This window comes from Crotalus tigris, unplaced genomic scaffold (genome assembly GCF_016545835.1).
Source record: "Crotalus tigris isolate CLP2741 ecotype Arizona unplaced genomic scaffold, ASM1654583v1 scf7180000020523.1239640, whole genome shotgun sequence".
In the NCBI taxonomy this organism is placed as follows: domain Eukaryota; kingdom Metazoa; phylum Chordata; class Lepidosauria; order Squamata; family Viperidae; genus Crotalus; species Crotalus tigris.
In genome coordinates, this window is record NW_024098059.1 from 984,579 (window position 1) to 1,002,886 (window position 18,308).

An 18,308-nucleotide genomic window follows, 5' to 3' on the forward strand; every position below is an offset into this window, starting at 1 on the left:
CAAGTCATTTGTAGTGATGTGTGGATTCTGTTATTGCAGATCTAGCCAGTTTTCAGGAAGATCTAGCAGACATTTCTTTTAGTCTTCTTAAACTTGCCCTGGCTTTCATGTAACTTCCATTTCTCAATCATGTTTCTCATGGTTGAAACTGTTAGGTGGAAACATTCAGAGAATATTTTAAGGGCTTCCCCTGCTTTGTAAAGGAGAATTATCTTTATTTCTAAATGATGAGATAAAGACTTTCAATGGTTACTGAAAATAATAATCACAATCTGAAAGATTGGAAGAGTCAGAGTATTTATTTCCCTCAGAAATTTTCTTCATCTGGCTAATTGTAGGCCTAAAAAGTCAAGAATTTTGAGGTGTTTTATTAATAACTTCACAGAATCAACCGGGAGGGAGTCTGAACTTCAACACCTGCTATATTTACTGTGATCTTGAATCTGAAATCAACAGAATCTCAGTAGTAAACATCATGTTTAACTCTGCACCATGAACAAATTATGGCATGATAACAATTTAGCCATATGTGCCTGTATTTTTTGCATGCAGACATAGCTCTACATAGAAAATATGATATCTGAAAGAGTATGTTAACCAAGAGGAAAGCTCACAATGGACATTAAATCATACAAAGGAACAAAATCAGTCCCCATTCTGACCTAAATAAATCAAATGTTTTTAGGTATAGTTTTCTATTGAAGTTGATAGTTCTCTTTGAACAGATTTAAGATGCACAGCTCTGTAGAAACTGAATGAAACTGATATGTGGTAAGCAAGTGTTAATGTTTCTCAAGCAATGTGTTAGAAATTATTCATCCCAGAAAGCACTACTAAATATTTGAGGTATGTTGATACTAGAATATTTTCCCTGTCTCTGAAAACTAAAGCTCAGATTAAATGCTTTAGTAAACATATCCTTAATATTCTGAATGTGTTTGCATAAATGCATGAGGTCTTCAAACTGAGCAGAGAATGGGGCACATAGACCTGCCCTGCTTCTCCCCCCCGCCGCCCTTCCCCTTCACACTGGCAGTTACTGGGAGATGTGTAAGGGAAATGTACTCATCCAGTACATATATACAGAGTTAGCTACACATTGTCCTTAGGTGTTCTCTTGAAACTGGGAAACTATCCAGTTTGGAGTGTACAAATGGCACCACTTAAAGCACACTCTTTCATACTCCAGAGTATCTTATGTCTAAACAAGTGATGACAGTGGCAGAGATGTGTGGATAAGGACCAGATGCTGAATCCCTTGAAAGTGCACCATTGGAAGGGAATTATAATCTAGAAAAAAAAGGCTAAACATTTTGGGAAAGGGAGAACCCGGGAAAGCAGTCACATCATTTTTCATATGTATTTTGCAATCTGGGTTAAAAAATGGGATTCAGTGTAGGATATGAATAGGCAGAGCTAGGTTACATGTGTCATGAGTTTTGAGTTGTTATGTTGCCACAAACAGTCCAACTCCAACCTCTCTTGAATTCTGTTGGTCTTTATATATGGCACCAATTTAGTATTGAACATTAGTTGACTAGATTCTTGTGTATAGGCTTGAACAATAAATCTTTGAACTGAAACTTAACGTATGGTCCTGATCCTTTCACCTGATACTTGACATTAAAAAGAAATTTCTCAACTGCAAAATGGCAAGAAAGTTAATTTCCCCTTCTTCACTTTAAACCATCTTCCCATCAGTACTTCTGCTATTATCATATGTGATTATAGTCTATTCCTCCAGCTCTATGCAGAAATAATTTTCTGATTGCCAGGAGCACAATAAAGCTCACAGACAATGGGACATAAATCCTGTTCAACTAGTTCATATTTGCCTTTTTTTCTGATAAAAAGTTGCTCCCTAATTTTAATATTGCATATTCAATGCAATGCATCGTTGGTTTCATTGCCTTTTCTTGAGCCTAAGGAAAAGGAGAAGTGGGAGAGAACACTGCAAACCCCAAAAGGAGAAGTGAACATGAAGGAGCAACTCCTTGGGAGCTTATTCCAGAGATTGGACTCTACCAACTTCAGAACAACCCCAGCTACTGAAGACTATGTTCAGTGGACTATGGGAAACCACATTTCCACAGGATTGCTACAGTTACCTTAGATGATCAAATAGCTGTCCTTAGTTAATCAAACCCAAACTGGGTTTGGACTCCAACTGCAAAACTACCATTTACTGAACTACACAGGATTTTTAAACAAAGGCAGCCTACCTTTAGGACAAATGTCGGTGCATGGCTTACATGTCTTAATTCCATTTTCCTCTACTTCCATCTTGGGACTCGGACAGGCACGTACACACGAACTTATATCAACCACAAAGTTATCTAAAAGGGATAGAGGGAAAAACAATGAAAAACAATCAGCCTCAAGCTGCAAATAATGAATGTCCCAACTTCCATTTCAAAAGAGACAGAGTGGGTTAAGAGGCAGGACTTACATTTATATTAGTGCTTGACATATTCTTTCCTGTGATGTTCTATTTTATTTTCTGAAATGTCATTCAAATTCACATTCTCATGCTTTACTGATAATTTAACATTCTTTACAATTTTATTTCCCAAGACATATTGACACTGTAACTTTTTAAAATGAGAATAATATTTTGAAATATATCTATAGTATATCCAATAGAAGCTATCAATTCTTACCATCACATAAAATAAAAACTACAGCAGGCTTTGAATAGTTAGTATATTAGCAATCAATTTTAAAATGAAACCATCAAAATAAAATTTAATTTATATAAAATACATTTTATAAAAAAATAATTTTATTTCAGTTAGTAAGCAAAATGCCCCCATGATATAAAGATAGAACTAGCTGCTATACTGGTCTACAATTATCCAACTGATTAATTTTCAACTCTAAGAAACTGCTTCAGAAGTGGGCAATCTTTTGTAACTAGTAGTGGTAATAATAATGCTAATAATAATTGAAACAGCTTACATCCTATGATGATTACCACCATCATACAACATCTGCCTATCCCACGTTCTTGAGAAGGATTCAATTAAAAATGCCAAATCCAGTCTAAATATTTGACTGGCTGTGTGACCAACCATAATAATGATGCTGTAAAGCATCTGGGATATCAAGCAAAGTGAAGGAAACTGTTGAAATTGAAGGAAAGTGAAGAAAATTGAGCAATCATTAAATGCTATTTCTAATAAAACCCAACAACTAGGGGATTTTAAAGACAATATTTGGAACCATAAATACCCAGATTTAGAAATCCAGCAATTAAGGGAACAATGAAAATTTCTTCTTGGAACAAAAGCTTTTACTGGTACTGAACTGCAAGATCTGGAAAACTATCTGAAAATTCTAATAATATTGGTAACAACAACACAAAACTTATTTCATCATCAAATAAATAAAATAAAATATCAAATTTTATTAGCATTCATCACCCGTTACAATGCTGATAAAAGGAATGAAAATATTGAGCAAAATAATGTTGAACACTAGTTTTTAACTAAAAGGAAAAATATATTGAACACAATTTTCTATTTCAATGATGGAAACCTTATTGCTTTTCAAAACTTGAGCTATAGGAAAAAGCTTCTACCACTGAAAAATATGAGTAGAAAAGAAATATCAAAATTCACAAATTGGTAGCAGAACATACCAAATCACAAACACTGGCTGCTGATACTACTTAACTAATTTATAGCACAGCAGCTAACATCAGAGTTAGAATGCTGTAAAAAAGCATCAAAATCAATCACCAAAAGAGAAAATTCACTTGGAAAGAAAGTTGAATAAATTATGAATTGATATCAACAATCAGAAGAATTTGAAGGAAACCAAAATTGAAAAATAATAATATCAAGGTATGTTTACATAAAAGATATAATCTTAGCAGTAAGACGATTGAAAATATCTCAGAAGAATTAAAATGAGTGACAGCTATTTCAAACACAACTGCTATGAAACTAGATTAAATCAATTTTAATAAAATCAGCAGTGTCAAACAATGAGCAGTTGTTTTATAAAACAAAGATAGAATGTTTGTCCTGATAAAGATGAAACATTAACATTCTGGAGTGCTATCCAAAATAACCCATATGACCATAATAAAAATACAATTTGGAGGAAAGAGATTAAGAAGAATGTTGGCTCAATGAAAATGAATGACATGGTTATTACATCATGAATGATTAAAAGTAAGCAAAAAAAGTTAAAAACCTTTACGTAAAAGAAAGAGAAGAAATACATTAAATTTGGCTTTAATTTCTGATGACCCTAATATTTTCATTAGTGAAACATTAAAAAGTAGAAACATTCATTGATATATGACAACTGATAGAACATTTTAATAATAAAAAACAAAAACAATGGTACATTTGGAAGCAACTATAGCAATTATGTCAATCATGTGGCATAATGTGATCAACAATATCCAAGCTGCTAATTGGTATATTAGTAACTACAATTTCACATTATATATATATATATATTTAAAAATGCATCCTTCCTGAACCAATAAACTGCCAAAATTTATAAGCACAAAAGATCTGATTGATAAAATGATATTAAAATATTTCAAAGAAAAATCGACAGTTAAAACAAGGGCAAAAAATACTAAATTCAAAGTTAAATGGCTGAAATATAATCTAAGCCGTGAATACATGGATAGTACCTATAATCAAATATACTGCTGGTATATTTGGTATATATATAGGACACAGCTTAAATTGGATAAATTAAATCAGAAAATCTCAAAAAATGATGATAATGCATATGCATTGCATCTATGAAGTGATGTTAATCAATTACAATTAGCATGAAAAATTTGAGGGTGTTACTGCACGTAAAAGAGGCAATTGAGGAAAAATGTGGTTTAAATGCTTATTTCCAGGCAATCAAAGAGAAAATGCTTATCAGAGTAACCAAGGAAAATTCAGATATCAGCTGGAACCTAAGAATCCTGAAAGTAGCCAAAGCAAAAAAACAAAACAAAATCCCAAACCCGTAAAACTAAATTACTAGAAAACCACTTAGAAACCACTGCATAATCAGTACATTTTTAAAAAAGTTTAAAATAAAGTGGACAAGACTAGGACTAGCCATGTTACAAAATGGCATGGTCAAGAAGGAAATACAGGGACTTTAAAAATAATACAAACATATAGAATTAAATCAAGGATTCAACATGCTGAAAAGAGTAGGAAACACAATTTTTGTAAAGAATGAGATGAAACTGTAGACTATGTGATCAGTCAATGGATGCAACAAAATTACCAATAAACATCATGACAGGTTAGCTACTATGATGTACTGGCATCTGTGCCAAAATTTTAATTTCCAAGTTTCCCCAATGATGTACAATTACATAATTGAAAAAGTTGTTAAAATGATGTTAAAGTTTATGAGATTTTATGAGAAACTTATTGCAACAACACAACAGATACAAAATAATTGAAGAGTATTTTTATAGATGTGGCTATATTCAGAGATAGCAGAATTAAAGAAAAATAATTTGATAATAATTACAAAATATGGAGAACTAATCATCAAATTGGGTTGATTATAGAAAAAAAACTTTTATTTTGTAAGAGATAATGGATAGCCAATCCTATAGTTATTGGCACATTAAGTAAAATAACAAAAAGATAAAACATTTTTGTAAGAACTAAATATTTGAGTGATATCAACTATGGATTTATTTTTAAAAAATCTTGTTGAATATGTTATGTTTAATCAGAACTACTTGGATAATTCTTAGGTTCCTGGCTGGCACCTGAATTTCCAAAGAACACCAGTCACTGAAGAATATTGTTTGTTTGTTATTCTTTAATGAAAACAGTAAAATATGAAATGACGCCAAAGACTGTGATGGCAAAATGGCTACTTAAAATTTTAAAAAAGTATTTATTCTGGATTTTTCCCAAGAATAGGAGATCACAAATTAACTGAGGAGAAATCACAGTAGAACAAACATTTCCCTTAAGTGAGGACTAGCTAATTATCAAATTTCCCAGCCAAATTTACGGAGGGAATCCAGGATAGTTTGGCTATTTTGCCTTATAATCAGTTTGGCTGCATGAAGTAATTTCATCCAATATCATGAATAATTTTCTTCTTTAAAACCCTTTTTAAAATGTACTGGACATAAAAACTACTTGGGCAAGTGGATCATGTAACAAACAGAATTTATTAGGTTCCACATGTCCTTAATAGGAAAACTATATAATGGGCAGGTCTGAAATTTTTAGTCCATCAGGCAGCTTGCTGAATTTCTTTAAAATCAGTGAAAGATCACACTGTTGCAAATTAGCTGCAAATATGAACCAAGTTCATCTCCCCACAGTTGAATAAATAATTTATTATTTTATTAGACACTAGACAACCCCTGCCCCGTTGGATCACCATTTCTGAGGTATTTCCTTACTATCAACAGAGAAACAGAATGATCGAGTTGAATTTCCCTTGTGGGAAGCTGGTAGGGAGCCTCAGAAATCTTCCTTCCTTCCTTCCTTCCTTCCTTCCTTCCTTCCTTCCTTCCTTCCTTCCTTCCTTCCTTCCTTCCTTCCTTCCTTCCTTCCTTCCTTCCTTCCTTTTCTTCCCTCCCTCCAAATCTTGTCAACTTCCGCATTTACTTACTATGTGGGAAGTTTGAAGAGAGAGAGAATCGGTGGAGAAGCCAGCAAAAAGTTGAAAGTGACTGTTGCCAGGTGAGAGAGGGACTGAAGGGGTGCAGGGGGATGTGAATGAGGAATAGAACATGAAGGTGCGTTAGAGGTGCCACGGGAAGGGAGTGTGCACAAGAAGTGATGTGTGAGTCATGGAAAACAAGTGAAGAAGTGGCACATGAGGGGGAAGCATGTGTGTGGTTGGCATGGGCTAGGAATGGTGTGCAGGGTTTCTTCCTCCATGTTCCTCCCTTTTTTTCCTTCTTTGCTCCCTTCCCCCCTCCTTTCCTCCCAGAAGGCAGGTTAGTGGCTGCTGCTGGGTTGGTAGGTAGTGAGGGATTGCAAGTGTTGCTGGAAAATTATCACCAAGAGTTGAAAATGAAGCCTCGGGTGTCATGGGTCCCAGATTTTGGCCCCATTCTGTAAGTTTCAGCTACACTGGATTAAAAATTGTTGACTCATGATGTACCACTCATCCAATTAAGGATATGCAATGTTTCAGATCTGATGCCTAAAAGATGTTTCAGAATGTTCTTTTGAGCACACCCCTGCCACTGCTTAAAGCTGACTCTTTTTCTCTGTTCACATACTGTACAATCCTAGTGACTTCCTACAGCACAGGTGTCAAACTTGCACCGTCACGTATGTGTTGTGATGTATCATGACTTTTTTCCCATTGCCGGCAATGGGGTGGGTGTGGTTTTGGCATGACACATCTGGGCCCGCAGGCCAGCAGTTTGACACCCCTGTCCTACAGTGACAAACTTCCACTCCCCCCACTGATATATTTTGCTTGGAGAAGGTTGAGAAAGGTTGCCCTAAGTCTTCTTTTTTTTTTCTTTTCTTTTTTTTTTAACTTTGAGGCCTGAGCCTAATCAGTTTCAGTTTCACTGACACATTTTATCAAGTCTAGGCTGGCCATTATCACCTGGCTATTCACACTTTGGGGAATTGCCTCAGAGCAGATTTAAAAAAAAAATACTTAGCCTGTGACAGAAGCAAGTAATAGCTTTTGGCTGAAAGCCAGAAGTTTAAAAAAAAAAAACATCAGTGGTTTAAAAGTATTATGCCTGGTAGCAAAGCCCTGGAATGTGTGTATTTCAGAGATCTGCAAAAACAGGAATAAGTTGGTCAGGTTGCCCCCTCATTGTGCAGCCCCCTGTAATTCATACTGCCAACTTTCTCTAATAGAATAACTAACATTATCTATTCATCCCTTGTTATTGTATCTGCTACATAACAGACAAGCACTAAACAGATCTTCATCCTGAGGTAAACTTGCACTTCTAGCTAAAGGAGCAGAAAGCCCAGCTTCAAACAGGAAAGTTTCTGTAGTTCAAAACCTGATCTCATTTTGTAAGGTTATGCTCCACTTTTTGGGTAAACAGGGGTGGTGTTTAATTCCTCCGAGGTAGAATTTGGTCTCTAACCTGCACTGTCATCTATTCAAATTTCTCAACCAAGCTTCATTTTTAATACCAATACTTAAATGTTCTGGATGGAGATGAAGGCATCACACTTAAAATGGTGAATGACACACAACCTCCTTCCTGCATATCTACCTGCCTGCCTATCTACCTTTGGGAACTTGCCAGTCTACTAACATACTCTTATAGTGAGAGAAACATTGAAATAGCACTGGCACATAGACTTATATACTGCTTCATTGTGCTTTACAGTACTCTCTAAGTGGTTTACAAATGTCAGCATATTGCTCATGACAATCTGGGTCCTCGGAAGGATAGAAGGCTGAGTCAACCTTGAGCCGGTCAGGATCAAACTCCCGGCAGTGGACAGATTAAAATCAGTGACTGGCATCAGACAGAACCCTGAATTTAGACTGCTCTCAGTTGCTCCACATCTTGGGTGGGCCATACAGCAAATATGAAACAGAATACAGGGACTCCTCAAGTTATAACCATTCATTCAGAGATGGTTCAAAGTTACAGTGGCGCTGAACCAACAGTAGGTATACCTGGTTCCCAAAGTTATAGTATTGCAGTGACCCTGTGGTCACATGATCAAAATTTGGGTGCTTGGCAAACTGTCTGGACTTATGAAATAGGCAGTTAGGAGGGATTTGAGGTGCAGGCTTTACTAAGACTTGCAGCTGTAAGGAACCAAGCTGGGAAAGGCTTGAATTGGGGTGGATTCTTGCCTAAAGACTGGTGGGATTTGATTAACAATAGGAGTACCAGGACTGTCCATCACTAAGCAATGTGGTCATGTGACACCATGCTTTATGACCATGCATCATTTAGTGACAGAAATTCTGGTCCCAACTGCTTATTGTAACTTGTGGATATTCTATTCCTTTAGAAGTTCTAAAGAACAAATTTTGAGATTGTTTTGTCATCATAACTGTGTTAAGGGCTTTAGTTTTTGTGGACAGGATGAGTAATTAAAACTGTTACAGTGTTAAAACTGTCCATTCTTGCCTGAAAATTATATTTTATATATATATATATATATATTCAGAATTTAATTTTGGGTTGTGCAGGCTATAATGGCATTATAGTAGCAATTGAAACACGCTCTATACATGCTGAAAGTACTTCTGGATTTTTGCTATTGTTTAATAGAACATTTCAGAAATTGAAATGTAATCCTGGTGTTAAGAGACATCTTGGAATGATAAGAAGCAATTTGTGGGTCCTGGGAATTTAAAGATTGCCTCATCCTTGACTGAAGTAGGTCTTCCCAACATGTTAACATTTCTACATATGACTGCATCTAATATACCAGGATGTTTTGATTCCAGATGAGTTCTACCACTAAAAGAAGTAAGATGAATACAATTAAACAGGAAGGGGCTTCTCAGCATACTCAGAAATTCTGAGAGTATACTTTTCAGAATCTATTTAAAGTCTCAGATCAACAATACAAAATACAAAATTTAAAATGTAGAAATAGCAATAAAACACAAATATAAAATTTGAAATACACAACAACAAGTTAGAGTGCAGTACTGCAGGCCACTTTAGCTGACTGTGTTCAGCAGGTCAGCGGTTCAAATCTCACCGGCTCAAGGTTGACTCAGCCTTCCATCCTTCTGAGGTAGGTAAAATGAGGACCCAGATTGTTGGGGGCAATGTAAATATATATATACATTACTTACTGGTGTACACCGCTTAGAGAGTGCTTGCACTTAAAGCGGTATATAAGTCTCATAAATAAATAAAACAACAACAGCAAAAGCTCTGAAACAATAATGAGAAGAAGGATATTAGCCAGCTTCTGCAGGCCATAGTTATTGCATAAATCTTTGCAATGGTTGTCCTAATTAAGTTTTACAGAAGAAAGATTGTAATTTCTTGATCAGAAAGAAAACTAAAGTTTTGATAACTGGGTTTATGAATGCCAGGCACCATGGGTGGTGCAATAGGCAATGTAGTAATACATGTGATATCAACTATCTCTGTATTTGAACAAAAGCACACACGACTGTGGTGTGGGAGACTATTAGATTTGCTCACAATAGATAATGCATCATTTCAAGCTAAGGTAAAAAAAAAATTCCTGTGTGAGATATTCAGCATGTTACAGATGATTGTAGTTTAGAAGCCATTCAGTCTAAGTTTCTGAAAGCCATACTCTATGTCTTTCATTCAACTTCAAATGCCTTTGCTTGGCTGATGCTTGGATGCATATGAGATTTTGTTATTTCAGGTTTTGGCTGAAACAAATAATTCAAGGTACATTTCTGATCTATCTCACTACATTTGATAGATTTTCCTTGTCCTTGAGGAGGCAAAATGATTCCAGTCTAGCATATTGTGGCATCTGACTTGCAGGAGACAATATTATCTCCTGGCCCAGACCAAGCCTTGACTTAACACCAAGAGAAGATCTGGGATTCATCCAAATTATGATGCAGCTGCAGGTTTTCCATGGACAAATCCCAGCATACCAGAGTACGTTAATCCCAAAATGTATTCATTATGTAGATTGGGGTACACAATTCTAACACCAAAATTGTGAGCCCTCTTGAATAGTGATAAATTTGTGATGACTGACATTATTAGATCACATTTCAAAATTCCAGGAAAGGGCAAACATAATCATAATTTTCACTTCTGCTTTATGGAAAATAAAAATGAGACCTTTTAAGGAAAAGAAAATGTTAGGAAGTGCTCCAAATCTGACCTTGGTCATGCAGTTCTTGTGTTTTATTAGATGGAGATAACCTGAAATTTTTACTATAAAACCCATAATGCTTAAGACAGTTTTAGTTCTTAAGCAAAAGGTCTTATTAAAATGTCAGCTGCCCAATAGTGCTATTCTTGGAATAATGTATACATTCAAAATAAAACCATTGGTTTTAAATTTTCAAATCAAAACTATTAATTAGAATTAATACTGCAATTTCATATTTAACTTTGCTGCAATCATTTCTTAAGTATGGAAAATGGAATTTTAAAATAAAGGTGTTTTATTGAGAAAAAAAATAACCCTGCTGTAACTTACGTGGACACTTTTTAACACAAAAAGCGCCATAAGTATATTTGCCATCTCGGTTAGTTTCCATCTGAAATGTGGCAGGATTGTAGACTGAAGTCTGTGGGCATTGTGTGACACAGGCGCCACTGTCATTAAAATTCATACAAGCCTGGAAGTGAAGAAATAGCAGTGTTCTCAGAGTTTTCATTGGCATTTAATGAACTGACATTATGTTAAGTAAAATCTGACTGCAATCTTGTTTGGCTATTACAACGCTAGATAGAAAGAACTTATAAAGAAGGCAGTGAAGAGAGCAATACCTGTATCAGCTTAATATGCAAAAGGTAAATGTCAATGCTGTTTAGATGGACATTGGATGAACACCGGACAAAAGCAAAAAAATGTTATGATGAGAGACATCTTAAGTTAGCAAGACTAAATGTCAAACTGATGAAGGAAGGTACAAAAAAAAAAAAAACAGGAAACCTATTTACATTCAGTTTAATTTCAATTCTCACTGTTCTTTGTGAGAATTCTTTGTGAGTAAATCTGCTGAAACAGTAGAGCTGCAGAGATACATGCTTCTTTGCTTTGCTCATGTAAACAAATACCTACCAGCACACAGAGAAAGACAGATAAGTGTCTTATCTAGCAATTTTCACAGCAGAGTATTATAGGTTAAAAAAAGCAGTCTATGTTAGACCATCTCTTAATTCATTATGTTGAAATATTTTTAATTAATATATAACATCATTCACTTATTTCTTTCTACTAATTCCATTATTTTTATCTATTATTGTCTTTCTCATTGCAACAAATTGCACAGTAACTGCATAATGAAAAACTATTTTTTAAAAAAGTTTATGGCTACAAAACCTGTTGTTGAACCTGTACCTGACAGCCCCTTCAGCTGAATTGAAGATAACTGATCCAGCAACCGCTCAGTATCTGTCTCTTGCCTGTTATCAAATGCTGCTTAATTGCCTTTTCCAGGCCACAGACACAAAAAAAGCCACAATGAATTCAAGTTCATTGTAGATTAATCTACCTGTTCTGGGTTCAAGAAGAAACACAGCTTGTTTATTCAGATGTTTCAGGCATAAGGGTGGGCTATTTGGATCAAATAGCCCACCCTTATGCACAATTGTGGAAAGCACAATGCCTATAACTGGATCTCTCCTGGCCTGAAAAAAAAGATACATATGCAAAGGCAGGATCTGGTACCATAATTATACTGGGAGAAGGTTAAGGTTCCACCAGATAGTTTTACAGATCTAACAGTGTTAAATTAGTTTCTGAAATCTATTTTTCTTCTGGAAAAAAACATGCACACTTTTATACTTTACACTTAATTTTTTTCAATACCCAGCTGATAAACTTCCATTTTGCTCCTAGTATCTTATTCCATTTAACTTTAATGTTAATCTTTGAATTTGATTTTTCACTTTAACTTTAGCTCTGGATCTAAATAACTATTGTTTTCTTCCCCTGAGCAGTTCTTAATTCAAATTTATCAAATATGTACTCAATTGGTTCTCCATCTTCAAATGTTGTCAATAATAATAATAATAATAATAATAATAATAATAATAATAATAATATTGTTGTTATTGTTGTTGTTATTATTATTATTATGCTAGTGGTTATATTTTATGTTCCTTTTGCAAGCAAACCCCCTGCAATGAAATAATAGAATTAAAGCACCTTTATTAAGAGCCACAAAAAATTGACCATAGGAGGAGTAAAATAATATAAAGCTAAAGTGGATATGGTCTTCACTCAAAAACTCACACATATAATGGATTTTAGGAAGACCTGGCCAACAATAAAATAAAATGGCAGGATTCTCATAGATTTCATACTTCTTACATCTCTCAATACCGAATACCCCCTTTCACAGCAGAAAACTCCTTGTGAAGACTGAAAACTGGAATGTTTTCTTCAAAAGTCCACCAGGGTAATGAGAAAAAGATTGCCGTCCCCATGACATAATGTTTGCTCTAATGAGCCTAAGCATCTGAAGCATGGACATAAGTACAACAGTGCTTTCCTCTTGGTATCTTGGGGCAGAAATCAGAAGCTGCCTCAAATAGAAGATAGACCACCAAGAAAGAAACAGAAGTTGTCTCCTTAGGTAGATTGTTCTTAGGGAAACATGATTGAAGTTATTTTTGATGTGTGTATTATCTTTCATTTGAAATCTAAGGTCTAGATGGATTACCCACATCTGTAATCTATTAATTTTAGGCAAGTAAATAATGCATTTTCATTTAAGATGATATTCTCACCAACTAGCATATAAATGGTTCCAAATCTCTAGTTGCAAATCTTATAAATGTTTTAATGGGTGAAATAAGTTGGGAACAGGAACATAATAGAAAACATGAATGCTAAGATGTCTGGTGGATATCTTACATGCCATATGATATGCAATATAATAAAAGTCCAAAACATATTTAAAAATTTCTTGGAGTAAAATACCACAATGAACAAAGTGGTACAAAAGAAAGACTTCTGAAACCTACAAAGCAGTCAGTGTCTTTGGGTCCGGAACAGCCTCCTGCACATTCTCGATGACAACATTCGCTGACAGAACGCCCATAGCATCGGCCATCACACTGCTCTGCACACACCACTTTTGTTACTACAGGGGACAGAAGAAGAGCGAACAGATCAGAGGAGAAATCGAGAAACATGGCCTAGGCTGCAAATGGACTGAGAAAACATAAAGCGGCAAGAACTGACAAGAGGCTTTTCTACAGATACCAATTATTTAATGACCTGGCAGAAAACAAGGTGAACACTAAAGTAAATATCTTTTCAACTAAAGAGGGAGAAAATGTAGAGGTGGAGATTATCATTAGACTGGAGTTCATGGAAAAGTTCATTAAAATGATTATGAGATGCATTTATTTACCTTAATTATATACTCCCATATTATATAGAGAGCTGTGATGGTGAAATGAAGGTATTAGATATCTCCTAATCTAATCACTAATACACAAGCACTTGTGGGAATGGAGCATCTTTTCCAACAATTTATATCAGAGAGAGGTAGACTCTTAGTTCTCACTTTTTTAAAGTGACAAACAATATACAAAAGAAAATTAAAAAGAAAGATCATTTAAAAACATTGTTGAAAGCTACTTCCCTGCAAACTCTTCTTTTCTCTGTCATTGCTACTGCATTTGGTCCTAACTCCAGGGTCAAAAATTTAAGCCACAGCAAGCAAGATATGAAGTTTCCAGGATGAGAAGCAGATTGGTTCAAAAGAAAGTATGATAAACTATTTGTTTCTTGATCTGTTATTTCTTTGGATGTTTAAATTGTAATTATGCATTTATAAGAAATCTTATTATTATTTTTAATACTGATAGAAACATACTAAGACAATAGATAAGGAAATAAGAGACTAGCAAGAAATTAACCTTTTAAAATTCAACTGAACTGAATTACATCTGAACTGAATTCAATTACATTTGAATTGAATTTGCATTGAACTAATTAAGTGTTCAAGAATAATATGATTCTAAATTTCTCCTCAGTTTTTGTGTTGGCTTCAACCTTGTCTAGCATTCAGTGTAAAACTGGTGAATTATAAATGATCCATTTTTACTTTTTATTGTAGAATTGTGTTCAGATAATTACACGCAGGCTACTTGGTATGTTATTTTACTCCTTTACCTTTTGTGTACATTTGTATATTTCTAATCAAACTTAATGCACATATTGATAAAACCTGAAAAAAGATATTTTAATATGAAGGCATAATAAAATTGAAACCTTAAAATGTATAAATGTGTGTTAATTGTGCTTTATTTTATTAACATGCACAACACTCATTTTAGGTTATAGCTAATAGCTTCCATTAGTCTAAAATATTTTAATGAATATTTTAGGAAATTATATAAAAAGAAAAGGAAAAAGACAAAAAGGATAAAATAGAACTACTTACTAAAATTCTATAAATATAATAAAACAATGTTTTTACAACATTTCATTAAATTTAGGATTATATATAACTAAGTATATTGAATTGCTAAAAAAACCCCTGAAAATTGCTATTAAACTCTAACTCTTTTAGAATATAAAATCATGAACAGTGGACAGCACAGTAGCAAAGCATAGGAAGGAAGGAAGATTTCTTGCCAGCTTCCCATTAGTAAACTTGGGGGAAGTCAACAGAAAATTGGAAGTTGCTCCCTTTCACAGTCCATGTATGGTCATTCTATTTCTCTGTTTAGGTAAGAACCTATCTCTGAAACACAATGTATCACACCATGTATCTTGTTGTTGTTTAAAAATGGCTTCCAAGTAAATTAAATTCTGTGTTAAATTTACTTTTAAGGTACAAAATTATTTTAAACTTTGAAGCATGTTATATTTATATCTATTACATCAAGTTACACTGGTTATATACTACTTAAGAAATACTTGAAATAAAATTTGACTGTTTGCTTATGCAAGGACTGCAGTTTTATCCCTACCAATAAGAAATTTCAGGTTTAATTATTGATTACTTTGATTTTATTTCCAATTTCTTTCTTTTGTGTTTCTTCACCCGGGTAAGATCTAATTTTACAAAGATTCTAATTTTTAAAACATCTGTGGATTACAACCACCAATTCCTAAAATGAAAATCCACATCAAAAATCAAATGCACAGTCCTATGAAATATCAAGCTAATTGGATATCTTACTATCAGGGAGGCAGATATCATTGAGTCCTATGATAATCTATTTATAAGAGACTTATAGAGCTTAAACATTCCTGCTTTTTGAAACCTGTAAATACAGTCAGCAAGCAGATGGCAATTTTCAAAATAATTTATTAGATAAAACTCAGAACACTCAAACCAGTTTTAAAATGTTTCAATCGTCAATGATTATTTACGTTTTTAAAATCTTCAAAAGTGAATGTTCTAAAATGCACAATTAAATTTTTTTTAAGTTTACTGAGGATTACTTTATTTTTGCTAACAAAAATACATGACTCTAGCATAGACACTTTTAGGATGAATAATATCCTTAGCAATTCTAATCAGGTTCATCCTCAAGGTCTCCCAATAAGACATCCATTGTTTATTAAGAATATCCTGTTCAAGGAAATCTGTCAAAATATTTACCAGTTTACTAAAATAATAAAATAAAATAAAAATAATAAAATGAAATGAAATGAAATGAAATAAATAAAACTGGTTAACACAATAAAAGAAATGGGTGATGGTGGGGGAATCAAATTATTAAAATCTGATGCAGTAAGAATTCTTTCACCTGCTTCCAAAAGTCAGCTTCATTTGATTTGCATGTCATCTGGTTTCCTGAGAGACATCTGCAAATCTTACATTAGATATTAGATGGAACACTCACAAGAATAAAGAGTGTTTATGGTTTAAAGGTCAAATCAAACCCCCAAACTGGGCTCAGTTGATCAGTCAGCTATGTTATTCAGCTTGTGTCTTTCTTTATTCTGGCCCCCATCCTGAATTTAGAATTTTGTCCTGAACTGTACAATCATAAAAACCTCAAAAAAGAACCAAGTAATTATATCTCAGACTTCAATTTAATGTTTTAGTTCTCAGTTTTATTTGGTGTAACTAAGGTGTAAGGCTAGACTATTTAGTTAAGCTCTCCATGGTCCGATTCTTCTGTTTATTCATTGCTGCCTCTCATTTGCAAGACATAAAATGAAAATCAGTATTCAGTTTTATGCACATTTGTTTAGAAGCATAGTTTTAGTAGAAATTGCTTTTTGGCAAACAAATTTAAGGCTGGAAAGAGGCTGTAAATCCTCTGGGCAGAACTTGTATCTCTTCTATAACTCAATCAGTATTTTTGTTACTATAGTTTAATATATTACACTAGATATTGATTCACATGAGATAAAATTCTAGAAAAGTAGATTTCAGTTACATGTTTTATGACATTCAAAAATGTAATTGGCTCTTATGACATATTGATAAATATAAAGATAGGGGTACAGATAAAAGTACAGTGAGCAAATATCATTAGGGAAGTAAACATGAAAGCTAAATTCACTCTGATATAATTTTAAACATTAAAAATGGAAGACAGAGAAATATACAATAACAGGTAATAACGTTTAACTGCAACAAGGCTTTTTAAAGAACTCCTCTCACCGAAATAAAATTCAGTGTCAAACTTCAAACTTTTCGTAACCTATTTATTGCTAACCCAGGTTTACAAGATTACAGAACTAGGAGCATTCTTACTAGAAACTCTCATTAACATTTGTATTAATGAATTAACATGAATTATTTCCTCTTATTCCAAAAGGGTTTGTATTAAGAAACAGGTTTTCATTCCTGTCCATTTACAATTGAGTTACGACAGGAAGTCCCTGGGGTATCTGCAGCCAAAATGATGGCCATGCACATAAAAACAGGCAGAACTTCAGTCGCAGTATTGTGGCCACCATCTGGCTTTGTTAGCACTTCAAGAACACCCTTGGAAAGTTCTCTCTTCCTTGTCTTGAAATTCAGTTAAAAATGGCTACATCTAAAATAGGTTTTTCATTCATCTTCTTTGCAAGAGTTCCACCTATTTAATCCTTGCTACTTGGCATCAATTGGCAGAGTTTTTCTCACTGTGGAAGTGTCTGAGAACGTTAAGATAGATCATTAGCATGACTAACTACTGAAATTTACATATTTTGACTAGCCCTTCCAACAGAACAAGTTAAAAAAATCACTGACATCCGTCTCAATTCTCCTGGCTATTTTGTTCATCTTTGGCTTTTCTATGGGAACACTCTGTGGTAGAATAAATTATTATTATTCTAATAAACCTTCTGTTCCTAAAATAACTAAATCTATTTTCTGTATTTTGACATTTTAATCCTCTATCAAATCTTATCTTGCTACCTGGGTCCTACTTATGTGTACTAGAATGCAAGAATAAAGTGTTTGCAGATTTTTTTCTGATTATTGGGAAATTTCACCATTTTGTTCTCTGTTTTTACTTGTTCTTTATTTATTTGTTTTCCCCCTTATTCATATTGTATTTTATTTTCTCAGTTATATTGTGAGTCCCCCAGAATTGTTTTGGAGTCAAGTGGTGCTAAATGAAAATAATAACAACTCCATAGTAACTCATTACTCAGAATTTCTTTTTTCCTCTCTATATATTACACATATACATGTATCCCACTAAACCTTTCTGTTATAAATTAGTTGAGATGTTCCTGTGCATTAATGAGCAC

The 18,308-nt window shown here is 33.9% G+C and overlaps 1 protein-coding gene across 1 annotated transcript in view; it reads right to left on the minus strand.

Annotated features, from left to right (window-relative positions):
- Positions 1-18,308, minus strand: part of ERBB4 (erb-b2 receptor tyrosine kinase 4) — a gene marked incomplete at its 5' end in the record, with an annotated part of 501,305 nt that overhangs the window by 270,390 nt on the left and 212,607 nt on the right. The window contains 3 exons of the mRNA XM_039367010.1: positions 2,223-2,336; positions 11,115-11,256; positions 13,613-13,731. Coding sequence (XP_039222944.1) covers positions 2,223-2,336; positions 11,115-11,256; positions 13,613-13,731 — 375 coding nt within the window. The remainder of the gene's footprint in view (positions 1-2,222; positions 2,337-11,114; positions 11,257-13,612; positions 13,732-18,308) is intronic.